The sequence below is a fragment of the Eriocheir sinensis genome, chromosome 29 (assembly GCF_024679095.1).
Source record: "Eriocheir sinensis breed Jianghai 21 chromosome 29, ASM2467909v1, whole genome shotgun sequence".
NCBI classification, from domain to species: domain Eukaryota; kingdom Metazoa; phylum Arthropoda; class Malacostraca; order Decapoda; family Varunidae; genus Eriocheir; species Eriocheir sinensis.
In genome coordinates this window covers 17637740-17664241 of record NC_066537.1, presented here as the reverse complement: position 1 = coordinate 17664241, position 26502 = coordinate 17637740, and the positions used below count along the sequence as shown (strand labels likewise).

The following is a 26502-nucleotide window of genomic DNA, read 5'->3' as shown; positions in this document are numbered from 1 at the left end:
TTTACCTTCAAGCTTGAATGTCTGTCTGTTTACCTATATCCCTACTCCCTACTCTTCCCTTCCCTCTCCCGCCCTTCCTTGATGCATAATATGACCTACCTTCCCTTACCTTACTGTTTGCCTACCAATATATTTACCTATTATGTCTTCTTGCCTTCCTCTATGCTTTTACCTAACTGCCTAATCTTCCCTACCCCGCCCTCCCTTACCTTACCTTATCTTAACTCTAATCTATCTGTCTATCTATCTAAATGCTTGCTTGCCCTTCCTCCCTTCCCTTCGTAGCTTACCTTCCATCCTTACCTTAACTCTAATCTATCTGTCTATCTATCTAAATGCTTGTTTGCCCTTCCTCCCTTCCCTTCGTAGCTTACCTTCCATCCTTACCTTAACTCTAATCTATCTGTCTATCTATCTAAATGCTTGCTTGCCCTTCCTCCCTTCCCTTCGTAGCTTACCTTCCATCCTTACATTAACTCTAATCTATCTGTCTATCTATCTAAATGCTTGCTTGCCCTTCCCCTCCCTTTTCTGACCCTTCAAACCTCACATTCCCTCTTACCTACCAACCTACCTCTCCCTCCCTTCTTCGTCCCTTCCCAGCTGTCATGAACTGTTACGTATTTCCCTATGTGCTTGCCTATCTACCTGTTACCTTCCTTCCTCTTCCCCCCCCCCCTTCCCTTCCCCGTCCTTACCAGCTGTTACCCACAGCCGTAAACAAACAAGCATATTCGCCAGCCCAGTTCATAGGCGCGTGATTATAACAGGACGAGGGAGAGAGAAGGAGGAGAAGGAAGGAGAATCGGGTAAAAGAAAGAAGGAAAAGGAAGATGAATGCAAGAAAGAGAAGGGGAGAGAGAGAGAGAGAGAGAGAGAGAGAGAGAGAGAGAGAGAGAGAGAGAGAGAGAGAGAGAGAGAGAGAGAGAGAGAGAGAGAGAGAGAGAGAGAAGGAAGGAAAATACGGGAAACAGAAGGGAGGAAAAGGAATAATAATAATAATAATAATAATAATAATAATAATAATAATAATAATAATAATAATAATAATAATAATAATAATAATAATAATAATAATGAGAGAAAGAGATGGAGAGATACATTTATTACATTATTTATTATTATTATTATCTATATTATTACTGTTATTCATTATGGTCTCTCTCTCTCTCTCTCTCTCTCTCTCTCTCTCTCTCTCTCTCCTTCTTTATCTCTTCCCTTCTCTTCCTCCTCCCTTCCCTTCGCTTCTACCACTTCCCTTATTCTTTCTCACCTCCTCCTCCTCCTCCTCCTTCTATCCCTCAAGGGTCATACAAGGGCTGAATAACACACTAACACAATATCCTTCAGTGTATAGCTTGGTGAGGGGTGAACACAATAGCAGTACGTACAAAGCCAAGTCAGACAAACCCACAAGTCTGGTAGTGGTACAAATTTAACCTAAGTTTTCATTTTGTGCACTCTTTCCTTGCATGTCTCGAATTATCACATTATGACTAGAGGTGAGAAAGAAGGATAATAGGACTAATTGAAAACCTTACGCACTACACCACACGTAAAGACTAGAGTGAGCAGTCGAACCTCAACATCCGTGGACTCAATATTCTCGGTCTTAATCACCCAACCCTGTTATATATATATTGGTATCTATGGGGGTAGGCAATGGGTGATCATAAGTCTGATAAATAATAATGGTGTCAGTAGTAAGTTAGCTGAAGAAAACAAGGAAGGGAGAAAGGAAGGAAAAAGTAGGAAAATTTCGTTTAGTCGGCACATCTGTGGTCATATGCCGGAGAGAGACAGAAGGGGAAGGAATTATAGAAGGGAACAGATCCCAGGAGACAGGACACAACCCCCGATTAATACCTGGTACCCATTCACTGCTGGGTGGACAGGGGCGTAGGGTATCGGAAAAGCCGCCCAAATTTTTCCACTCCGCCGGAGAATCGAAACCGGGCTCTCTCGGTTGTGAGCCGAGTGTGGAGAAAGGAAGGAAGGAAGGAAGGAAGGAAGGGTGTAGCCTGTTATATATATTGGTATCTATGGGGTAGCCAATGGGTGTTCATAAGTTAAATAAAAAGTGTTAGTAAGGGGAGGGAGGAATACAGGAAGGAAGGAAGGATGGAAGTGAGGAAAGAATATGATAAGGATTTTTAGGGGATAGGAATAGGAATTTTTGTATCCTTGGGTTTCTGGAGCCACACACCACACCTCTGCATGTTTCTTAAAGGTCCCTCTAAGTGAGAAAAATGAGAAAAAATCATCACTCATGCAAGCCATTTCATAATATGTATCAACGTATTTGTGATCAGTTTATGCATCATCTAATTTGGTTGGTCTTTATCATGGCACAAATTTGGCCCATCACTGGTACACGGTAAAGCCATAAATTTGGCCCGTCGCTGCTACCGGGTTGAACATCATGTGACAGACACTTGAAGTATAATTTGCCCACATCAGTAACAGGCTGAAGCTGCCACATAGCCCCCTCAAGAAAAGCCTACCAGCATTATGGACAGCACATATAAAAGGGGGCATTTTCAAGATGATATTTACAAGGTCTTTTGGAGCAGATATTCATGAGTTTTTTTTAATTGACAGGCAGAGGTCACCAACTACCCCACAAGACAATACTCCCAACACTACAAGCAGCACATGAGAAAGGGGGCATTTTGCATATACCTGGGAGGTGTTTTCAAGCAAATTTTCATGGGTTTTCATTATCTATAAGTCTCTGTTACCAAAACCCCTGTGGATGCTGAGGTACGACTGCCCTGCACGAACCATTAGCTTACAATACTAAACCAGCCTCAGCCAACACCATCACAGGCTGAAGCACCGAAGGGAATGTCGGAAGCGGGATTATGAGCTCAAAAATATCTGCATAAGACGTGACTAGATTACATTTGTCCCTAGTGGCTGAAGGCAGCTTACCGATGGACGCAAATACTTGGATCGCAAACGGACACACACACACAAACACATAAACTGCAAAGGAGGGGGAATAGAGGAAGATAGAGGAAAGGAGGGGTTTGAGAGAAAGGGAAGAATGGAAGAATGGAAGGAAGGAGGTGAAAAGGGAGGAATGGAGGAAAGGGAGGAATGCAAAGAAGGTGGAATAGAGGAAGATAAAAAGAGTGAGGAAAGAAGGAATTTAAGAGAAAGGGAGGAGTGGAGGAATGGAAGGAAGGAGGAGAAAAGGGAGGAAAGGAGGAAGGAAGGAAGGGGGAACATTTAAGATTGTAAGAAAACACACACACACACACACACACACACACACACACACACACACACACACACACACAGTAGCTATTCAGTATTCACATGTTTTCAAATTGTTCAGCCGGAAGGAAAGAGAAAAATAACTAACTCTCGGAAAAACCTAAATCGAAAAGTGACATCCACAGCAACAACGACGAAATTCGATACAAACATCCCTTAAAATCTATTCGGAAAGTTACTATTTAGCTTCGTTTTGTTTCGGCTCGGGAAAGAAAATTGGCAATATCACCATAACTCTAACTAACACTGATGGGAAATTGAGAAGAATTGGAAATATATATATGGAAAAATCACCAATATATATGTGGCAAGTCGGCAATATATATGTGGAAACTCAGCAACATATGTGAAAACTTGGCAATATTGCAATAAATACAACCAACAATGATGGAAAGAAATTACAAAAAAAGTGGAAAAGATGCCTATGGAAAGTTTTTGACTGGAATGATAATGAACTGGATGAAAAATTAGGCCTCTTAAGGTATACAGTCATCCCTCAAATAGTACGGTTTCCAATAGTTTTTTTTTTTGTTTGTTTTTTTACAACAAAGGAGGCAGCTCAAGGGCACACAAAAAAAGGAAACAATAATAATAAAATAAAAAGCCTGCTACTTGCTGCTCTTGTGGATTTTCATAGAAGATTTTTTTTAGGATTTTTGAATTTCCCGACAAGCAGGAAATTTAAAAATCCTTAAATGATCTTCCATGACAATCCGTATAAAACCGAAACCAAACTATTGGAAACCGTACTATTTGAAGGACGACTGTATTATGATAAGTCCATTTAAGTATGTATGTACACGAGATACTCGGAGAAACTGTGTAGTGAATTAGAGGATCCAACACCACTTACCATCACTCTTCTCTTTCTGCTGTCTCTTATTGTTATTTTTTTTTACATCAAAGGCCACGGCTCAAGGGCAACAAAAAGAGTACAAAAAAAAAGCCCGCTACTCGCCGCTCCCATAATAGATAACAGTAAAGAGTAGCCAAAAGAGAGGTCAATTTCGGGTGTAGCCTTTCTGAGTGCTTCTAAACCTTCACATCAAACTGTAGAAAAAGAGATCATTTATATTTTGTGCATTTCAGCTTCAATCACCAAGAATCACAGGACGAGGATATCTTACCATAGACGTTCTCCTTCACCACCATCGCCACTTTTTCTTCTTCAGCAATTAAGTTAAAGTCCAGAGTCGAAGGCCACTCCAAGACCCAGACCAAGCACTGTGACCTTACGTTATCTTACGCAGTGGCCGACCGGAGCGACAGAACAGCATAAGCCCAGCCTCCTCAGCCTCCCCCTCCAGCCCGGTGCCACCCAAGTCTTCCTCAGGTGACGAGAATGTTACAGTTTGAGGCATAACTTGAGAATGTTTACTAGAGGGTGTGGTCGTGTTCATCCTCCTCCTCATCAAATTCATCATCCTCAAACTCGTCCTCCTCCTCATCCTCGTCGGTTAGGTTGTGTGGTGAGGCCTCAGGGGAAGGAGGGTCATGGGGGGGTACACTGGGGGTCAGGCTAGGGGGCGGCAGTGACCCCTGTAACCCCTGTGGGCTGTCCTCTGCCATCCTGGGGCCAAAGTTGATGCTGATGATGTCGATGCTGAACTGGTCGAGGCGTCGAAGAAAGTGGCAGAGCTTCCCGCAGCCACTGGTGAAGGTGACACCCGCCAGGCTGAGGTCCGGGGGGTCCTCCAGGGTGAGGTGGCCCCGTACGCGCTGCAGCCGCTCCAGTGTCACGTTCTCTGGGGCAGCGCGGTGCAGCCCCTCGGAGAGGCTGGCAGGGAGGCACACCAGCACCTCCACCTCCCGGGTTGTGTTCTGGCGGGCCTGGCGGTGCACTTTGGCCGCCAGCCGGTAGAGGTCGGTTGGCTGCCTGGACCCCCCAGTGTCGTAGGTGAACACGGACTTCTCTATCCTGTAGTGGCGGCCGTCCTCAGCCTGGGCAGTGACAGGGAGGCGGCGCGCCAGCATGAAGGTCGGGGGCGTGTACATGGCGGAGAAGAGGACGTGGGAGTCTGTGAGGGGCGGGCGCTGCAGGGCGTGGTGGTGCACCTGCGTGACGGCCTTGGTGACGCCGCCCTGGTGCAGGAACCCAAAGAAGGCCACACACAGGATGTTCCACACATGCCAGGCCAGGAACAGGAAGTGGCGCACCGGCCTGATGCGCCGTGCCGTCAGGATGAGCACGTCGTCGGAGTGGAGCAGCACCAGCGGCGGCAACGTGGGCAGCAGGAAGCGCGCCTCCTGGTGGGGCATGAGGGACAGCACCAGCACCGGCGTGATGAAGGAGGCCAGCAGCATGGTGGCCAGGCTGAACACCCGCGGCTTCTTGGTCATGGCCCCCATGGTAAGGGCCACGAAGTACTTGGAGACGGACCACAGCCCCAGCAGGCCCAGCACACCGTACAGCAGCGGGACGTTGACCAGCAGGTGCAGGTAGTGGGGGTGCAGGCCGTGCTGTGCCAGGTTCTTGCTCTGGGTGTTGTACAGCAGGAAGTTGATGGGCGTCACCACGAAGGAGCCGCTCGTCACGTTCCAGAACACCAGCTCCGTGGTGGTGAGCGCGCCGTAGTAGAAGGAGTCCACCAGCACGCAGGTCAGGAAGGTGACCACGGCCCCCGGCAGCAGGCTGAGGAAACGCAGGTTGAAGTATGAGAAGCTGACCTCCCTGGTGACCACGCCACGCTGCAGCCAGTAGGCGACCGGCACGAAGGAGAACACCACAAAGGTCGGCCGTACGAAGGAGCCGTATGTCACCACTGCCGAGATGATGCCGCTGTCCACGAAGTTGTAGGGCGGCAGTTTGCTCTTCATCCTGACCAGCTTGACCTTCTCCTGCACCGTCTCGGCGCTCTCGTAGAGGTCCTGCAGGATGTTCTCCTTCTTTATGATCTTGGTGCTGTCCACCATGGACTCGCACACCCGCCACAGCAGCACCGCCATCAGGATGAGTTCCAGGGTGTTGGAGAAGGTGCGCGTGGCATACACCAGCATGACGTATGAGCTGGCGAACACCTCCACGCAGCTCCAGGGCCGCAGGTAGCACAGCTGGGCAATTCGGTACATGCTGTAGTCAGCAATGAAGGACAGCAGCGTCATGAACACCCGCGGGGCCACCAGCAGGGTGGTGGGCGTCAGCAGGTCATACCCAAACAAGTAGGACGAGACCGGTGCCAGGAGACGTAGGAACACGAATGGCAGAGAGACCACGGCGGAGAAGGTGACGGAGCGGATGGGGTTGTTGGCGTGGAACTCCCAGGGCTTGCCGGCATCAATGTCCAGAATGTCTCCTGTGCCGTGATACAAGAGTCACCAGGGGGGTAAAACTTAATGTAAAAGCTGTATTTCACTTAAAGGTATGTAGCAAGGGAGAGGCAGTGGTGCGCGGGGCAGGGCACCGGTACTCACGCGCCATGACCTGCACGGACTGGTGGAACTCGTCGGGGTGGATGTAGCCGGTCTGCACGGTGGCCAGGTAGAGGCGGGCCAGGGCCAGCATGGTCCATACGATGGCGCTGTCCTTCACTCTGACAACACACACACACAACACATGACTCTAGTGTGTTGTGTGTGTGTCACTGCTGTGCCTCTAAGGACTAGAAGCACTGCAGTCATAGAGCCAAAGAGACTCAAGTACTTAAATTACCAAGCAGATTAAGGTGTAGTTTATTTAATTACCAAACAAAATAGCAAAATTGGTAAAAATGATAACTTATTCCTGCTTGATAGAGAACAACTTATTGACCACAACCTAATTGACAGTAACCTGACCCCACAACACAGGGACAGCAAAACCAAGAACATGCTCTGCACAAGGGGAACACCAAGCTTGGTGAGGGCAGGGGATAGGCATAACTCGAAAAGTAGACATTTGCGACGGAAATGAGGTACAAAATCATGCAATTCACTACATTTATCACCAGAAAAACATGAACCACCAAAGAAAATCGTTGGTTGGGTGAAACTGTACATTGTCCAAAATAAATAAACAAGTAAATAAATCAACAAACTGCCACACCAGATAAATGAACCGAGTAAAAGTAAAACAGATAAGAAAATAAACTGCCACGCCGGATAAATGAATCAAGGTTGCGCAGCCCTCCATATTTTACTTCAGCCTTACTTGACGGGCTTGATGGCCTTGGGGAACCTCTTGTTGAAGGCGGCGGCGGTGGCCCTTGCCCGCTGCCTCTTCCTGCACTCCATGGCGGCGAGGGAGGCGGAGGAGCGGAGGAGGAGCCGAGCGTCCGAAGAGTTTGTTATTGTTTACCTCACTTTTGGTCTTGGTCTGGGTTGTCTCGGGCTTGATTGTGACAGCTGCCTCTCTAACGGAACTTCATAATATTTGTAGATTTTCATTATTTTGCTTGAATGGTCTAGCTGTGAGTGTTCCTGGAGGTTCTGTATACTTCTCCTTTTTTTCTTTTTATCTCCTCCTTTTCCTCATACATTTATCCTCCTCCTCCTCCTCCTTTTCTCTCCTTCTTTTCCCTCCTCCTCCTCCTCCTCCTTCTTTCACATGTCTCCCAAGTATTTTAGGAATTATGACTTCGTTAACGTATCTCAAATTAACTTCTGCCTTCATGAAACTGTCGCTAACCCAAAATAATAATAATAATAATAATAATAATAATAATAATAATAATAATAATAATAATAATAATAATAATAATAATAATAATAATGAAAGAAGAGGAACAGGAAGGAAGAAGAACAATAAGAAGTAAAAAGGAGAGAAAACAAGAACAAGAACATAATGAACAAAAACGAGAAGAACAAGAACAGGAAACAAACAAAACATAACAAAAGAAGAAAAGAAGACAATTTAAAGAAGTATACCACCCACCCACCCACCCATGCAGTGTTGCCAACGTGACGCCCACAACACAGGGGTGACAAATGGCCCAGGTAAGCACCGTTAATGAGCTCCCAATTAAGGTAAGCTATTAATTACGAACTGCAATTAGGTGGTCATTCAGGACACGTGCGACAGGTGTGAAGGCGGAAATAGAGGAGGAGGAAGAGGAGGAGGAGGAGGAGGAGGAGGAGGAGGAGGAGGGAAAGGGAGATGGAGAAGGAGGAGCAGTAATTAAGGAGGAATTAAGAGAGGTGGGAAGGGGAAGGAGAAGAGGAGTAGAGGAGGAGGAGGAGGAAAATGAAATGGAGGAGGATTAAGAAGAAGAGGTAGGAGAAGATAAAGGAAAAGAAGGAAGAGGAGGAAGAAAAAAAAGTAAAGGGGGAGGAGGAGGAGGAGGAGGAGAGAAATAGGAGGAAGAAGACAAGGAGAAAAAAAGAAAGGAGAAAAAGGAAAAAGAAGAAAAGATATATAACAGAGAGAGAGAGAGAGAATAAGCTACAACGAACGCGAGGAATATAAAACAAAAAGAAAAGGATAAAGATGAGAGCAAAAGAGGAAGACAAAACGTGTGTGTGTGTGTGTGTGTGTGTGTGTGTCAGGCGTCATCGGTCAAATAAGTGCTCCGGTACTTAGCAAATAGCAGGGTGTCGTGGCGAGAAGGGGAGCAAGCCATGAATGTAATTACGTGAACGACAATTACCTACTGCCCACCTGCTCACCAAATGACAGACCTTGACCCCCTAGAAGAACTACTAAAGGGATATACTCTTAAAAGGCGGAACGAGAGGTACTGGTGCTGCTACTACTACTACTACTACTACTACTACTACTACTTATTTTTTTTACAACAAAGGAGACAGCTCAAGGGCACACACAAAAAAGGAAACAATAATAAAAAAAAGCCCGATACTCGTTGCTCCTAAAAAAAATAAAAAAAAAAATAAAAAATCAAGAGGTGGCCGAAAGAGAGGTCAATTTCGGGGGTAGAGGTTTCCTGATACGGGTACGGGTGCTACTACTACTACTATACTACTACTACTACTACTACTACTACTACTACTACTACTACTACTTCCGTAACGGCATTTAACTCCACTTGACAATACGACTGCGTGGCATAAAACACCCGAGAAATTAATCGACCAAGAAAGGCTATTTTTTTTTAACAGCGCCGGAGAACGCATTCCCATCTCTCTACTTGTATGGGGGCCCGCTCTTGAACTGGCCAGGTTACGTTAAGTTAGGTTAGGTTAGGTTTAGTTGGAGTAGTATAGTTTCGAGTAGGAATCACAATGAGGGTATTTTCCAGAACACCGCGTGGTTATAGATCTCTCTACTTGTATGGGACCCGCTCTTGAACAGGCCAGGTTACGTTAAGTTAGGTTAGGTTAGGTTTAGTTGGAGTAGTATAGTTTTGAGTAGGAATATCAATGAGGGTATTTTCCAGAACACCGCGTGGTTATAGATCTCTCTACTTGTATGGGACCCGCTCTTGAACAGGCCAGGTTACATTGAGTTAGGTTAGGTTAGGTTTAGTTGGAGTAGTATAGTTTTGAGTAGGAATCACAATGAGGGTATTTTCCAGAACACCGCGTGGTTATAGATCTCTCTACTTGTATGGGACCCGCTCTTGAACAGGCCAAGTTACGTTAGGTTAGGTTTAGTTGGAGTAGTATAATTTTGAGAAGGAATCACAATGAGGGTATTTTCCAGAACACCGCGTGGTTATAGATCTCTCTACTTGTATGGGGGCCCGCTCTTGAACAGGCCAGGTTACGTTAAGTTAGGCTAGGTTAGGTTTAGTTGGACCAGTATAATTTTGAGTAGGAATCACAATGAGGGTATTTTCCAGAACACCCCGTGGTTATAGTTTCGAAGCTACGGTCGAGCGTCTTCAATCAGGGACTACATACCCGTAGATTTATTTATTTTTTACAGCACAGAAAACAACTCAAGGGCAACAAAAAAGAAGTAAGAAAAAAAAAAAGCCCGCTAACTGTTGCCAAAAGAGAGGTCAATTTCGGATGGAGAGGTGTCTTGAGAGATTGGGAATATACCGCCGGGGATCGAACTCACGACCACCTAGATGGGAACGACACTCCTTAACCAGTCGGCCAGAACAAAACCCGACTTTTAGAGTGAGTTTGCGAGGCTTTCTGCATTAGGGGGGTCATTACTCTACCACTACTACTAATATTACTGCTACTACTACTACTACTACTACTACTACTACTATTACTGCTACTTCTACTACTCTACTACTGCTGCTACTTCTACTAATGATGACCTTCCTAGCTGTTACTACCCTCCCACGCCTAATGGATGACTAAGCAGCCCGTGACCTCTAGAATGATATTGATTCGATAAGGGAAAGTCAACTAAAGTATGCGCAAGGTTAATAATTACAGGTGTTATTACGGGTGTGGCCGACGCGGACACACACACACACACACACACACACACAGAAACGGGGCCTAATTTCATGTTTCATTCCATAGGTTACATATATTCGGTCAAGGACACACACACACACACACACACTCACAACACACACACATACATACACATACATACACATACACACGCCCACACTAAAGCACACAGTCCCATTATTTTCCTCTCCATCTCACTCTCGTATCAATAATATCCTTCATTACATCGAAGTTTGCTCTCTCTCTCTCTCTCTCTCTCTCTCTCTCTCTCGCGTGTTCAAAGGTCTGCCGGTTAATCTTTCTTTAGTCCGTTGGTTGGTTTGTCAGGTGGAAGAGTGAGTGGGTTGTTTGATCGTGGTCCCCTCTCGACTTCCTTCCGTCACTCAATTCGGCGTTTGGTAAGTTGATAGTTGCTTTCTTACTTTGTTTTCTTCTTCTGTTTATCCCTTGTCACTCCGTCAACTCATAGTCCCCTTCTTCCTTCTATCCTCTCTTTCTCCACTCAGTTCGGCGTTTGGTAAGTTGATAGTTGATCCTTCCTTCGTTTCATTCCTCTATTCGCTTCTTTGGTCACTTAGCCAGGTCGAAGTAGTTGAGTTTTTGAGAGTTCTTCTGTTCGTAGCCGCCTCTTCCTTCCACCAGTCAGAAGTCAGTCGAAATGGTTTGGTTTTCATAGTTGCCTCTTCCCATCAGTCAGTCTGTCAGTCAGTTGGTTGGGTTACGAGTTTCATCAGTTCGACAGTCACCTCTTTCCTTTACCCTTTACCCATGCAGTCAGTCGAAGTATAGTTGGGTCTTCAAGAGTTCCATCAGCTCGACAATCGCCTTCAGTTCAGTTTCTCTTCAGGAGCGTCAGAGTGCTTCGTGATGGCCGTGGTTCGAGTGCTCATCCTCTCCGGCCGCCTCCGCCTCCTGCTCCTTCTCGTCCCTCTGATCATCGAAGTCCAGGCCAGTGAGGGTGAGTTGTCTTCGCGAGTTCGAGGTTTTTCTTTGCTTTGTTTTCCTTTGAGTGTTTCTTCGTTTGTCTTGGCGTTCGGCGTATGCAAGATCGAGGTTTTTCTTTTTGTTTATTGTTTTCCTTTGTGTTTCTTCGTTTGTCTTGGTGTTCGGCGTATGAAAGATCGAGGTTTTTCTTTTTGTTTATTGTTTTCCTTTGTGTTTCCTCGTTTGTCTTAGCGTTCGGCGTATGCAAGATCGAGGTTTTTCTTTTTGTTTATTGTTTTCCTTTGTGTTTCCTCGTTTGTCTTAGCGTTCGGCGTATGTAAGATCGAGGTTTTTCTTTTTGTTTATTGTTTTCCTTTGTGTTTCCTCGTTTGTCTTGGCGTTCGGCGTATGTAAGATCGAGGTGTTTCTTTTTGTTTATTGTTTTCCTTTGTGTTTCCTCGTTTGTCTTGGCGTTCGGCGTATGCAAGATCGAGGTTTTTCTTTTTGTTTATTGTTTTCCTTTGTGTTTCCTCGTTTGTCTTGGCGTTCGGCGTATGCAAGATCGAGGTTTTTCTTTTTGTTTATTGTTTTCCTTTGTGTTTCCTCGTTTGTCTTGGCGTTCGGCGTATGCAAGATCGAGGTGTTTCTTTTTGTTTATTGTTTTCCTTTGTGTTTCCTCGTTTGTCTTGGCGTTCGGCGTATGCAAGATCGAGGTTTTTCTTTTTGTTTATTGTTTTCCTTTGTGTTTCCTCGTTTGTCTTAGCGTTCGGCGTATGTAAGATCGAGTTTTTTTCTTTTTGTTTATTGTTTTCCTTTGTGTTTCTTCGTTTGTCTTGGCGTTCGGCGTATGCAAGATCGAGGTTTTTCTTTTTGTTTATTGTTTTCCTTTGTGTTTCTTCGTTTGTCTTGGCGTTCGGCGTATGAAAGATCGAGGTTTTTCTTTTTGTTTATTGTTTTCCTGTGTGTTTCTTCGTTTGTCTTGGCGTTCGGCGTATGTAAGATTTCGATTTTTATCCATTTCTCTTTGTCTTGTTTATTTTTTTATAGTTTGTCTTCACCCAAGCGAATGCGACCGTTTTTTTTTTCTTTCCTCTGCGCAACTCTTTCCTTAGTCCTGCTTGTTTCGAAGTTTTTTTTTTTTTTCTTTTGCCACTTTTGTCTTTTCTCTTTTTTTCCGTCTCCTCCTCCTCCCCAAAACCACCATCTTCATCCTCCTCCTCCTCCTCCCTGTTTCACTTCATTTCATTAGTTTTACTCTTGTTCCAATTTCCTTTTTCTTCAACAGAGACTCACATGGATGGGCCGACAGAGCACCTGGTCTTTACACTTCGACCTGAGGAAGAGCATGACGCAGTAGTCCAGGTGAGTAGATAGAGATAGATAGATAGGGAGATGGATTGATATATGGATGGATGGATAGATAGGGAGGGAGAGAGATATATCTGTCTGTCTGTCTGTATGTCTGTGTTAATGTCAATAGCTTTTACTACATCTGCATTTTTGTTTCTTTTCATGTTTTATTTTTATTTTTTTGTCTGTATGTCTGTATAACCTAACTTAACTCAATTTAACCAAACCTAACCTATCCTAACCTAAGCTAACTAAACCTAGCCTAACCTAACTTACCCTAACCTTAATATCTCTTTCCACCATTGCCTCTCTGTGTTTGCCTAACCTACCTTACCCTAACCTTAACATCCATACTTCCATTCCCTGTGTTAACCTAAGCTCACACATCAACAGGTCAAGCCCTAACCTAACTTTCCTAACCTAAACTTTACATGTTTCCATTGCCTCTATGTGTTTACCTAACCTAACTTACCCAAACCTAACCTAACCTTAACATCCATGCTTCCATTCCCTGTGTTAACCTAAGCTCCCACATCAACAGGTCAAGCCCTAACCTAACTTACCTAACCTAACCTTAATATCCATTTCCACCATTGTCTCTCTCTGTGTTTACCTAACTTACCTTACCCTAACCTAACCTAACCTTAACATCCATGCTTCCATTCCCTGTGTTAACCTAAGCTCCCACATCAACAGGTCAAGCCCTAACCTAACCTTTATATCTGTTTCCATTGCCTCTCTCTGTGCTTACCTAACCTAACCTAACCTTAACATCCATGCATCCATTCCCTGTGTTAACCTAAGCTCCCACATCAACAGGTCAAGCAGGAGTTCCCGGTCGAGCGTCTGAGCGAGAACTTCACGGTGTGTCAGTGGATGTGGCCACTCTACCCGCGCACCATCTCCAACCTCTTCATCGTCAGTGACCCGGCCTCCTCTATCACTGCTAAGAGTATGCTGCAGGCAGCCCCATCATGGTTCACGTAGGAAGAAAGGATGGTAGGAAGGAAGGAAGGAAGGAAGGCAAAGCAGTCACAAGGGATGGTAGAAAGATAGGAAGGAAGGGAGGAAGGAAGGAAGGAAGGAAGGAAGGGAGGAAGAAAGGAAGGAAGGAGGGAAAGAAAGAAGGAAGGGAGTCACTCAGTCAGTCTTTCCATTAGTCTGTCAAGCAATGGAGGTAACAGTCAATCAGTCAGTCAGTCAGTTAGTCCATCAGTCAGCCAATCAGTCTTTTCATCAGTCATAAGGCAATAAAAGAAATCAGTACACCAGTCAGCCAGTCAGTCAGTCAATCACTCAGTCAGGCAGTCTTTTCATCAGTCATAAGGCAATAAAAGAAATCAGTACACCAGTCAGTCAGTCAGTGGAATGAAACACAGCATCAGTCAGTCATGGAATCTGTTTAGTCCCATTGATAATCTTGCTAATAACATCTCTTCCTCCTCCTCCTCCTGTAGCCCTAGAGGGAAGGGTCCTAGTGGCAGTGAACACCTCCTGCCTCACCTCCCTCAACACCACTGAGCTGCACCCCAATGCCTGGCAGCACATGTGTCTGGCCCTCACCGGCGGCACTCTGACGCTGCACCTGGACGGCCAGACATACCGCAAGAAGGTGTCGGACATGGAGGAGTGCCGGGGGACCATTTCGAGCACCAGGAACGTGACGGTGCAGGTTGGGATGGATGATGGCCAGCTGACCTACTCCGGGCGGGTCAGTGGTGTGAGGTACTATGACCGGGAGCTGCTGGCGGCGGAGGTGATTGGGCTGCAAGGATGTGAGGACATGGCTGGGGATTACATGCGAGTTACGAATGTCACGATGATCGGGAATGTGTCTCACTTTGACCTCAATGACCCTCAAAGACTGTGTCAGCCTGAGCCCAAGGAGTTTGTGGCACTGTTCAGCCTGTGCGGGCATCACTTCCAGGCCCGGCGGCTGTGTGCGCGGATGGGCGGGAGGCTTATCAACCAGACGGATGACTTGGACACCCTCATGTACGCGATCAACCTGTCATTGGATGTGGAGGACACGTCGCTGTTCCTGTGGATGAACGAGATGGTCACCGAGGACACCGGCCGCGTGCTGTCCATCAACCGCCACACCCAGACCTACCACATGCTGACCTACAGCTGTGGCTCGGAGCTGTTCAATACCGCCTGTGTCATGCCTCTCGGGAAGACCGTCTACATGAAGTGCAACAACACAGTGGAGCTCACCCTCCAAAACTATAACCGCCGGCTGGTGCTGCTGTCCAAGATGGGCGAGATGATCCGCCGGGAGCCGTGCCAGCAGCTGGGCGTGGACAGCGAAACCAGGAGGTGCCTCAGCAGAAGGTCGGTGTGGATGCAGGAGTACACACCGCTGGAGGAGGGACAAGACATCTTTGGGCGTAAGAGCTGGGCGGAGCAGGACCCGGCCATGGATGGCAGGCAGAAGCTCAGCATCACCCTGTGCGAGGATGGGAAGTTCACATGCAATGACGGCAGCTGCATCGCCCTGTGGCTGCGCTGCGACGGCGTGCCACACTGCGAGGACAACTCCGACGAGGGCAATGTCTGCACCTTCCTCAAGCCCCCGCCACCCTCCTACTGGAAGGGGGCATGTCCCAACACTCAGCCAGTGGTCGGTCTCATCGCCAACGTGTTCAGGGTCACCTCTGTCTCCCTGGATACCAACGAGTTCAAGGTCAACCTGGAGATCATAACGTCTTGGCGGGATCACCGGCTGACCTTCCAGAACCTACAAAACAGCACCAAGATCCTGCCGGCCAAGGACTTCAGCCTGCTATGGACTCCGACGCTGCAGTTCCCCGAGGCGCATTACGAGGACAACCTGAACATCCTGACCAAGACCTCTGTGCTGGAAGGCTTCAAGGTCATGCCGGTGGGGAAAGGGCGACCCGAGACAGAGAACAGCTATGAGGGTGAGTCTTCAGGTGCTGACCTAGCCTGACCTAACTTAACCTAACCTTCATATCTGTGCTTCAATTGCCTCAGTGCTGACCTAACTTAACCCCCTCCCTCTGTGCTGACCTAACTTAACCTAACCTTCATATCTGTGCTTCAATTGCCTGAGTGCTGACCTAACTTAACCCCCTCCCTCTGTGCTGACCTAACTTAACCTAACCTTCATATCTGTGCTTCAATGCCTCTGTGCTAACCTAACTTAACCTAACCTAGCCTAACTTAACTTAACCTAACCTTTATACCTGTGCTTATATTGTCCCATTGCCTTCCCAAATATCCTTCATACTCAAAACACACACACAAAAAAAAACATGATAACTATTGATTTCGTTCTTTCTCGGACACACAAACACATGGCTAACTAACATAAGCTACAGATAGAACAATAGAGGAAGGGAGTGTGTAGGAATGAAGAGAAAAGGTGAGGTGGTGTGCATATGTATGTATGTGTGTGTGTGTGTGTGTGTGTGTGTGTGTGTGTGTGTGTGTGTGTGTGTTGCAGCAGAGTTCAAGGTTGTTGTTTTAGTGTTGATCGTCCTCGTTTTTTGAGTTCGTGTTTTGTGTTGTTCAGTGTTTGTGTTGTCTTTGAGTTCGGTGTTGACCCTCCTCCTCCTCCTCGTCCTCCAGTGATGCAGTACAATGGGTCAGACGTGGAGATCCAACACACCATGCAGTACCAGTTCACCTTCTCCTGCGAGTACGACTTCCTCTCCTTCCCCTTTGACACCCAGGAGTGCGGGATGCAGATCAATCTTTTGCCATCTCTCGGGTGTGACCCTCGCTGGGACACGCAGTCGGGGGGGGTCCAGGTGTACGGTGAGGGGTCCACACTTTCCATGTACAGCATATCCCCCGCACGGTACAACCTCGAGGATGGCAGGTCGGTCGTGGCGCTCAGACTCCTCTTCACCCATAAGTTCTCGGCGTATGTCATGACGACCTTCTGCCCCTGCATCATCCTGTGTCTCCTTGCGCATGTCACCCTCACGCATTTCCAGCTGACGGATTTCAACGACCGGATTATGGTGACGCTCTCCCTGCTCATCGTTCTCGCCTCGCTCTTCTCCCAGCTCTCCTCCACGCTCCCAAGCTCGCCGGTCTCCAAACTCGTCGATCACTTCTTCTTCTACTGCATCGTCCGTGTTAGCCTCATCTTCCTCATCCACAGTTCCATCGAGTTGAGTCTCCGGTCGTCTCGTAAGGCCGAGGATGCGAAAAAGGATACCAGTGCTGTGATTCACGGTGATGATCCAATGCTGGGAATTCAAATGAAGCTTGCGTGGGTGTCCGAGCCTGCCAAGGAGACCAAGGAGTCCCCCAAGAAAGGCCTCAACAAGCCGGCCATCATCAACAATGCCGGATGTGTGCTGCTGCTGGTGCTGGATGTGGTGGTGGCAGCCGTGCTATCCGACATGGCCGTCAGTAGCCACAGGGAAAAGTACGACCGATTCCAGGCTTGCAATGTTACCCTTAGCCAATAGATTCGAGGTCGGGTGTAAGGGTAGAGTTTTCTGGGCATCCACTCCACACCAAACCATTCCTCACCCCCAGTAGAGTATAGAATAACACCCATCACCTAAGGGGCATGCAGGGTCACACAGGATGCTCCCCAGGTCCTATTATCCTTCAGGGCACCATCCTTTCTTGTAATTCTGTTTGGCACTCCTTGATGCAAAACCCCAAATCAAAATCCTTATCCTAATGAAGATGAGAGGCTTATACGTAGAAGGTAAAATGAAGGATAGGAGAGAAGGAGAAGGAGGAGGAGGAGGAAGAGGACAGGCACATAAGTAGAACAGAAAACAAGGTAGAAAATAAAGATAAGAGAGTGCATGTATAAATTTGGAGAGAGATAAAGAAGAGGAAAAGCAATAGGAGAAGGAGAAGGAGGAGGAGGAGGAGGAGGAGGACAGGCACATACGTAGAACAGAAAACAAGGAAGAAAATAAAGATAAGAGAGTGCATGCATAAATTTGGAGAGAGATAAAGAAGAGGAAAAGCAACAGGAGAGAGAGAGAGAGAGAGGTACACTTACACAACGAAAGTATAGATTTTGAGTGTTAGTCACGGCAGTACTTACACCAACAGTAGTAGTGACGGTAGTATTAGAAGTAGCATCAATTCTCACTCTCGGCAATAACTTAGGCTGAATAACTTGGTAGTATTAGAAGTACCATAAATTCTCAAACTCTTAGCAATTACTTAGGCTGCATAACTTGGTAGTATTAGAAGTAGCATAAATTCTCAGATTCTCGGCAATTACTTAGGCTGAATAACTTGTTGGACACTTAAATACCAAGACGTGAATCAATGTTTTACTTGTGTACAGCACGTCACATACATCCTCTGTGATAGACGCACGGGTTTACGGCTCTGAGACACTTGGGTTTGTGCCTCCGAAACATGTTCACTCCAACCAGCGTGTTATAAATGTGTTTCTTTTCCACCTCTCTATGTCTTGCTGTATACTTGGTACACACGGGACACCAAACGCAATAGAAAAGATGATATGTAATCCAGCTCCTCTCTGACTGAAATTGACCTCTCTTTTGGCCACTCACCTTTGCAGCCGAAATTGACCTCTCTCTCAGCCACTCATCTCTACAACCAAAACTGCCCTCTCTTTTGGCCACTCCCCAGCGTTGCCAAATTATTGTACTCAAAACATCGCAATTATCAGTTCCAGGGCCCGAAATTTTCCTACCCACACAAATAACGAAAGTCCAGTTAAAGTTATCGTTAAAATCATTACTTATTGGTGTCTGTTTGCGATAGCTGTGAGTCAGAAACCCCAAAATATGATGTGCTGAGTGGCTGAGTACGATAATTTGGTAACGCTGCCACTCCCCTCCAAACGAAACTGCCCTCTCTTTTGGCCACTCATCTATACAACCGAAACTGACCTCTCTCTTGACCACTCACCTACACACTCTTCTTTGGGGGCAGTGGTTAGTGGGGTATTTTCTCTCTTTTCTATACTTTCCTCTAAGCTGCTTCCTTTACTGTAAAAAAACTACTAACTACAGCATGTGACTTTACTACTGCAATATTACTGAGACCCCGGGGTGTTGGAAGACAGAACCATACTACAATGACCACCAAAACTACAGAGGCTGGGAATGCTAGTCTGTGCCCTGGAATTGAGTTGCTCCCTGCTGAAGTGAGGTAAGCGATATGGGGGCCATCTTGAGACACCACTTCCCTGGCATCAAGCGACTCTTTGAGCGTTCTGAGGCAACTAAAATTCATGGAGGTTGTGGCATTATGGTCGATTAATTTCACTCATATTTCTAAGATAATCAATAATTACTCATCTCATCATTATCTTATCTTAACCCTTCAGAATGGTGTATATAAGAAGGGTTTACGTGGGAAATACTTGGACGTCATCGGAGGCGGGAATGGTGAGAACCGAGATTTTTTTTTCTTTTTTTTAATTTGAACTTCAATCGCAGTTTTCTTGTTTTTTTTCTCATATCACTTGCCACACTACAACAGGAAGCTCCACAATTGTATACCTCCCCGCATAAATATTTAAAGTGTCAGCTGAGGTCAGGCTACACTACACATTTGTACTAGTCGAGGTCACTTACAGAGGACGGCAGGGTCAGGGAAGGGGTCAGGGAGTAAGGTGTTCTATCTCTTGTCCGAGCCTTCAGCTGCTGAGTGCACTAAAGCCTTGAGGTCTTGCAGGGAGTCTGTCCGCACCGCCTCCCTGATGCTGCTGAAGAAGGACGTCCAGTGGTGCAAGTTGTGTCTACGAGGATGAGGAAAAAGAATGGTTGTAGTACATTATCAGAAAAAGAATGATGAAGATGAAGGTAGTAAGTTTCGTTCAGTCGGCGCAACATCTGTGGTCATATACCGGAGAGGGACAGGAGGGGAAGGAATTATAGGAGAAGGGAACAGACCCCAGGAGACAGGACACAACCCTCGATTAATACCTGGTACCTATTCACTGCTGGGTGGTGAAGATGAAGGTAATATGAGAGTACATTTATAAACTCAAATATATAAAGTAAAGGAAATCAACAAAAGAGAGAGGAGGAGGAGAAAAAGCACATAATTAGGACAGAAAACATGGAAGGAGACAGTGATCAAGGGAGTACGTGGATATAGCTAAAGAGATGAGGAGAAAAGGAAAATCAACAGGAGAGAAAAAGAACGAGAGAGAGAGAGATACACATAAGAACAGAAAACAATGTAGAAAATGAAGGTAAGGGCATCCATATATAAATTTAAAGAGAATGGGAAATAGAGGAAGGAAAGAGGAGTGAGGAGGAGGAGGAGGAGGATGTGGAAAGATGCGTAAGTAAAGCTGAAAACATGCAAGAGAGAAAAAGAACAAGAGAAAGGGAGATACACTTAAGAACAGAAAACAATGTAGAAAATGAAGGTAAGGGCATCCATATATAAATCTAAAGAGAATGGGAAATAGAGAAAGGAAAGAACAGAAGAGAACAGAACAGAAAACATGCAAGAGAGAAAAAGAACAAGAGAGAGAGAGAGAGAGATGCACATAAGGAGAACAGGAAACAATATAGAAAATGAAGGTAAGGGGATCCATATATAAATCTAAAGAGAATGGGAAATAGAGAAAGGAAAGAACAGAACAGAACAGAAAACATGCAAGACAGTGATAAGGGAATACATACAGAAGCCCCAACAGAAAAAGAAAAAATAAAGGAAAATCAACAGAACAGAGAGAGAGGTCCTTACATCATGAGCAGGACCGGCGCCAGCATCTCCTTTACATTGATGAGGTGGTGGACGTACGCTCGGGAGAAGTTCTTGCACGCATAGCACTCGCAGCCGTCCAGAAGAGGCCGCTCGTCCAACACATACCTACCAGAAAAGTTAATGGGTGTTATTCTATACTGTGAGCCTCGAAGAAGTGAATTTTGCAACCCTTAAGCATTTGATGAGAAGAATAAAGTAGGAAATTGCTAAAGGGATCAATGATATATAGGAAATTATTGAAGGGATTAAAGTTATCTTCCTTTTAGATATGTTTCCACCTTCAATATAAGCCTTACCAAAGCTATGTCTCTCCCTTCAATATAAGCCTTACCAACATCCCAACCTTCCTTTTTATCTATAGTAATCCGTCAATCCTTCATTACACTTAGGTTACCAAGGCAATTCATATGTTATCTGTCTTTCTATCCTCTACCTTCCTCTGTACAAGCCCCTTCCCCACACAAACACACACACACACACACACACTATCCTGCATTGTGGCATACTAACCTTTCATCCATAAAAGAAATTGCTGTAAGGTTATCAAGTGAATTTACGTTATCTGTCTTATTTCTATTTTGTTTTCCCTTCCCCAGTACAAGCCCTTCCCCCCCACATACACTCTATACTGCATCATCAAAACAAATTGCTATAAGGTTACTAAGGCAATTTATGTTATCTGTCTTCTTTCTCTACTTGTTTTCCCTCCCCTGTACAAACTTCTCCATCCCTCCCATTATACTAAGGTGTGGCGTTCTTACCTTTCGTCCGCAAGACAGATTTCGTACACACTCGTTGCAGGTTTCGTTCCGTTCTCCTCCTCCTTTCTGTTTGGCTTCTTTTTCTTCCCTGTTTCCTCCTGCTCCTCTTTCTTCTGTGGTTCATCTCCCTGCTCTTCACTCCCCTGCTTTCCTTCCTTCTCCTCCTCCTCCTCTGTGTCCGCCACCTTAAGCTTCTTGTCCTGGTGTTCGAGATTCTCCTTCCCTTCAGCTGCCCTGGTCTCACTATCACTAGAATCAAATAGAAGTAAGAATTAACCAGGTAGCAGCGGGGATCATGTTTCTTAATGGTCCCTCTAAGCGAGAAAAATGAGAAAAAATCATCACTCACACAAACCATTTCATAATATATATCAGAGAATTTATGATCAGTTTATACATCATCCGTTTTGGGGGGTTTATATCATGGCACAAATTTGGCCCGTCGCTGCTACACGGTAAAGCCACAAATTTGGCCCGTCACTGCTACCGGGTTAAAGATAAAGCCTGATTGTTTATACTAGAGAATTACTGCTATATTAATGAAAACCAGTCAGTAAATGGGGTGAATGGAGATGGAAATGGAAAGCAAATAGACAGTAGAAAAGATGAAAAAGAAAGATAGGAAAAGCTGAAAAAGAAGAAAATTTGAACAAGGATAAGAAACAGAACAACAACAATAAAACAAGAACAAGAACAAAAAAGAAGAAATAGAAGAGATAACTAACAAAAAAAGAAGTTCAAATAGAAAAGAGAACTAGTGAGAGGCCTTATCTATTTACCTGTGCCGAGAGTGAGGGAAGGTGAGCGCCCCGTTCCGCTGCGTGACAAGGTGGGGGAAGGAGGAGTCAAACACATCCACGCCGAGCTCCACCAGACTGACCACCACCTCGGGACTCCAGCCGCCTCCTGCCTGCCTCACCCGACCTTCCGGCAAGGACTCCTGACCCAACAGAAGGACATTATTTTTATTATTATTGTCTTCGTTTTTCACAGGAAGTTAGGCAGCTTAACCCCATGACTGTGGATTTCCTACCAGAAGACATCACCAAGCTACAGGAATGGAACAAAAAGTGGCTGCTACAATTCAATGAAGAAAAACATAAAGTCCTGAACCCTGGGAGGGGATATCCAGCATACCAATACCACATGGGAAACACTCCACTATCCACCACAGAGGCAGAGAAAGACCTGGGACTATATGTTACCAGGCTACCAGTGAAGGCTAAATCCATGCCAATCGCAGCAGACTGGTTAAGGGCAAAAACAAAAGATGGAACAAAATAATAATAATAATAATAATAATAATGATAGTAATAAACTCATATAAACACAGCCCTTAGAAATAACCCTTCCAACCTCATAAGGGAAAATAAGGCTGTTAAATGAAAGGAATAACAAGACGAAATAGAAGACAAAGATGAAGATAGACAAAAACAAAGAAGAGAAAGAAGAACGAGAACAAGAACAAGAGGAAGATCATAACTGTACCTTGAGACCCCAAAACATGCAGCTCTAGGCTCAAAACAAGGAGGGTACTGGCGGGTGATCCTAGGTCCAGCACGTGATTGGACCCTGGTGAATGAATAACGCACACACCACTATGCACTGTGCCAACCCTTTCCCTTCCAACTGTCACCTCGCCCACCACTCACCAGAGAAGTCCCGGCCAGCTCCGTCACTTGGGCCGAGGTGAGCAGCTCCGCCTCAGGTCCGTTGGTGTGGAGTCCCTGCAGCGCATAGCCAGACACAAGGGCCTCCTCCTCCTCCTCCCCCAGCAGCTGTGGAAGGCCCTTGATCCAGCGGGTGCGGTCTGCCTTACTGTGGCCCCCTAGCAATGGCACCATGACTCCACACCCTCGGAACGCCTGAGAAAACGATAAATAAAAACATAAATAAATAAAGAATGAAGGAGAGATAGAAAAATAAATGTGATATTCCTAATACCAACAAGTCCCTAAAACACACACACAGACATACACATACATACAAAAAAGAAGTAGTAAAGTTTAAATGCATATAATATTTGTTCCTATTATCATATAATAATTATTATTATTATTATTATTATTATTATTACTATTATTATTATTATTACATGGAAGAATTCAATGTTCAATGTGTTGTCTTAAGCCACTGGGAAGAGTAATATAATGATTTGTAAAGAAGAAAATTCATGCTACATATTACTCCATTCAAATTTCTCAAATCATTATTATCATCATCATAACCATTACTATTATTATCATTATTATCATCATGTTATCACACTTCCTATAGCCAGAAAGGAGTCAAAATGATCCTCTTCAAAACAAATAAAAACAAACACTGCGCAACACAAATAACTAGCAAGAAAAGTCAAAACAATTCAGTAAAAACAATGCTATTCAAGACTAAGAAAAAAGAGATAAATAACTCACAATGGCCTTCCTCACAAACAGATGAAATAACAACACTGCGCAACACAAATAACTAGCAAGAAAAGTCAAAACAATTCCGTAAAAACAATACCATTCAAGACTAAGGCAATGCATGTCCCGGGCCGCACCTGTGACTCCTTGTGGCGGTGCAGGCAGGTGGCGATGTAGGCCCTGGAGCTGGCGAGGGACTTGGACAGCCTTTTCTTGGAGGCTGTGGCGGGCGTGTCAGCATCACTTAACGCCTCATACCAGTCTGGTCGCATCGCCTCCACCAGCTCCATGTACCTGTGGCCCCGAAAGACTTATAGATACCACTGAACAGCTGCCCAATGTGATTTTATATTCTTTACAGTAAAGGAGACAGCTCAAAAGTAAAGTAGGGGTTAGACAAAAAAGCCTGCTGGTGCTGCTCCTGTAAATAGTTGATGGAGTAGCTAAAAAGGCCTCAAAATTACAAGGAGAGGTGTCTTGATATTTCCCTCTTGAAAGTGTTAAGTCATAGGCAGCAGGAAATATCAATACTGTACTTTGATCATGCTAATAATTTTATCATACTTTTCATGGCCTGAGAGAAAAATATAAAGCCTTTCCCATACTTGAAACCACATACATTCACTACAGTTTACTTTGACTGCATCAGAGTGACTATCAACATGTGCAGTTCAAGTCAAGTGCACAAATCAAGGCTCAGTACTCACGAGTCTGCGTTGAGGATCTTCCGGCCGCCGTAGGTCCAGAAGGAGATGCCTTGCTTGTCGTTGTAACCATTGGGTGTGGCCTTGGCAGGGTCATGGACCGTTACGCATACGCTGTGGCTCTGCAGGTCAGGTAGGTCAGGTCAAGTCAGGTGCAGCAAGGATGAGTATGTGTTAGTCAAATCATTTCTTGTTCATTAAAGGCACAGCTTATGAGATCAACAGCCCTGCCAGACCAAGCCATACCTGCAGTGAGGCAAAGTGTGCCACTCCCTTCTTGAAGTTCTGCAGCACCTTGATGTGTTCTACGAAGTGCTGGGCCGGAACACAGAGTGGCGCTGTTCTTTTGGCCACCAAGTGCAGCACATCCTGGGGCAGAAGGTAAAGTAAAGGGAAAGCTGTGGGCATATGCTACAGCTATGCATGCTTTAGTGCTTATCTCCATCACACAGATCCTTGAGTTCTCACCACAGCAACCAACAACACTATCTGATGTGTGCTTAGCTACTTATTTTTAATCTGATGTTTACACGGTTACACAACAATAATATTAACCCATTCAATAGACAGTGCATAGTGGAATACACATAAATTGCTTGAGGCTGAAAAATGAAATGTCTGTCACCATAATCCCTAATAACATAAAACTTGTTATCTCTCTTGAAGCCCTTACATGGATCTCAATAATAATAATGATAGTAATATGGACTGATGAACTGCACCACGATATATCAGTCAGCATCTTCCACCCACCTGCGTGAGATGTGGTGCGCTGCCTCCCGCCGTGGATATGAGTGACAGCGGCGTGTTGTGGGTAGTGTCAGGCTGGCTGCGAAAGCCACTCAGTCTGCCCAGCCGCCCGCCGCCCTTGCCCACGTGCTCCACCACAAACTTCATGGCTCTAACACCAACACTAACACACCTGAAAGACAGTATACATAAGGGAAAACTCAACAACTCACACACCCTTTCATTTGTACTTGCCATTGTATGTATGTATCTTATAAGTTTATCATTACATTAGAGTAGCAGGCTTTTTTTTTATTATTGTTTCTTTTTTTTATTGCCCTTGAGCCTTTTCCTCTAATGTAAGAAAAAAAACCTGCCGTCCAACTCCATAAGGTGAAAATACAGATATCAAACGAAAAGAAGAGGAATACTTGTATGTATATGTCATTGCTATACACAAACCGCTAATTCACTTTAAAAATCAGTATATAATGACATGTATGCAGGCTGGACAGTGTACCATATACAGCACACCAAAGGAAGGGAATCACGTTACCTCTTCTATTTACAACACCTACTTACTTAATAAACCTCTGACGCTTTGGATCACTTCTTAGGTCTCTCTCCTTCGTATTCCTTCCTCTGTGGCCTTTATCTTTGTCTCCAGCTGTCCAGCTGTCAAACAAAAATGTCACCGTGAGTATGGACATGAACAAGAAAGGGAAGGAGTAAAAGTACCTCTTCTAATCACTCTCCATTCTTCTTTTATAGACTTCTGACGCTTAAACTCACTTCTTATCTCTCTCCTATTTATCTTTCTTCTTCTGTGTCCTTCAATTATCTGTCTCTTCGTTTCCAGCTGTCAAATAAGCATGCGGCCGCGAACATGTGCCAGCGGGCGGCGGGTTTGTTTACATTGCACGGCGCCTCCAACCTTCGGCCTTTACAACGGCGCCTCCCTCACTACTTTAGAATTCTTGACCCAAACATTACATTATATAACTCTTCTTTACCCACACATTATATTGAAAGTAAAGTTGGGCTATACGATAAGCTTCACGTGGCCTCAGTGCTCATCTCTGTATCAACTCGGAGGCTGAATCACATTGAAAAGTACAGAAAAGGAGGAAAGTTATGCTGTACACAACTTTTACCATATAATTTAACACGATGATTCTAACTCTCTAGATTCTTTGGTAGACTATAGCAGAGGCTCTAACCTTATGTAAACAGCGACTCATTCGAAAGTGACGTGAATTTAGCGTAGACTTTCCCTGCTTCCTCGCTGCCTATAGTGCCTACTTAAGGAAGAATATTGCGCTGGGATGGGATGAGAAGATAGGA

The 26502-nt window shown here is 45.2% G+C and overlaps 3 protein-coding genes and 1 long non-coding RNA gene across 5 annotated transcripts; 2 read left to right on the top strand and 2 right to left on the bottom strand.

The window, feature by feature from the left end:
* Positions 1-1337: 1337 nt before the first annotated feature.
* LOC127005239 (GPI mannosyltransferase 4-like) lies at positions 1338-19542 on the bottom strand. 2 transcript variants are annotated; one of them, XM_050873998.1, is made up of 3 exons: positions 19410-19542; positions 6694-6812; positions 1338-6575 (listed from the first exon to the last, which is right to left on the bottom strand). In XM_050873998.1, the coding sequence occupies exons 2-3, from the start codon at positions 6782-6784 to the stop codon at positions 4660-4662; spliced, it is 2007 nt and encodes a 668-aa protein (XP_050729955.1). In that variant the 5' UTR covers positions 6785-6812; positions 19410-19542; the 3' UTR covers positions 1338-4659. The 2 variants fall into 2 exon arrangements, with proteins under 2 accessions (XP_050729955.1, XP_050729954.1); XM_050873997.1 differs by lacking the exon at positions 19410-19542 and adding an exon at positions 7409-7777.
* LOC127005241 (uncharacterized) lies at positions 10696-12628 on the top strand. The gene is made up of 3 exons (XR_007758400.1): positions 10696-11920; positions 11994-12139; positions 12360-12628. It is a non-coding gene; the product is annotated as an uncharacterized LOC127005241 (long non-coding RNA).
* Positions 12636-17972, top strand: LOC127005238 (uncharacterized). The gene is made up of 4 exons (XM_050873996.1): positions 12636-12861; positions 13669-13801; positions 14307-15773; positions 16444-17972. The coding sequence occupies exons 1-4, from the start codon at positions 12793-12795 to the stop codon at positions 17295-17297; spliced, it is 2523 nt and encodes an 840-aa protein (XP_050729953.1). The 5' UTR covers positions 12636-12792; the 3' UTR covers positions 17298-17972.
* Positions 18117-26105, bottom strand: LOC127005240 (queuine tRNA-ribosyltransferase accessory subunit 2-like). Its single transcript, XM_050873999.1, has 11 exons — positions 25951-26105; positions 25741-25833; positions 25183-25351; positions 24676-24798; positions 24433-24551; positions 23863-24019; positions 22970-23182; positions 22097-22257; positions 21318-21566; positions 20536-20661; positions 18117-19573 (listed from the first exon to the last, which is right to left on the bottom strand). The coding sequence occupies exons 3-11, from the start codon at positions 25324-25326 to the stop codon at positions 19453-19455; spliced, it is 1413 nt and encodes a 470-aa protein (XP_050729956.1). The 5' UTR covers positions 25327-25351; positions 25741-25833; positions 25951-26105; the 3' UTR covers positions 18117-19452.
* Between the last annotated feature and the right edge of the window lie 397 nt (positions 26106-26502).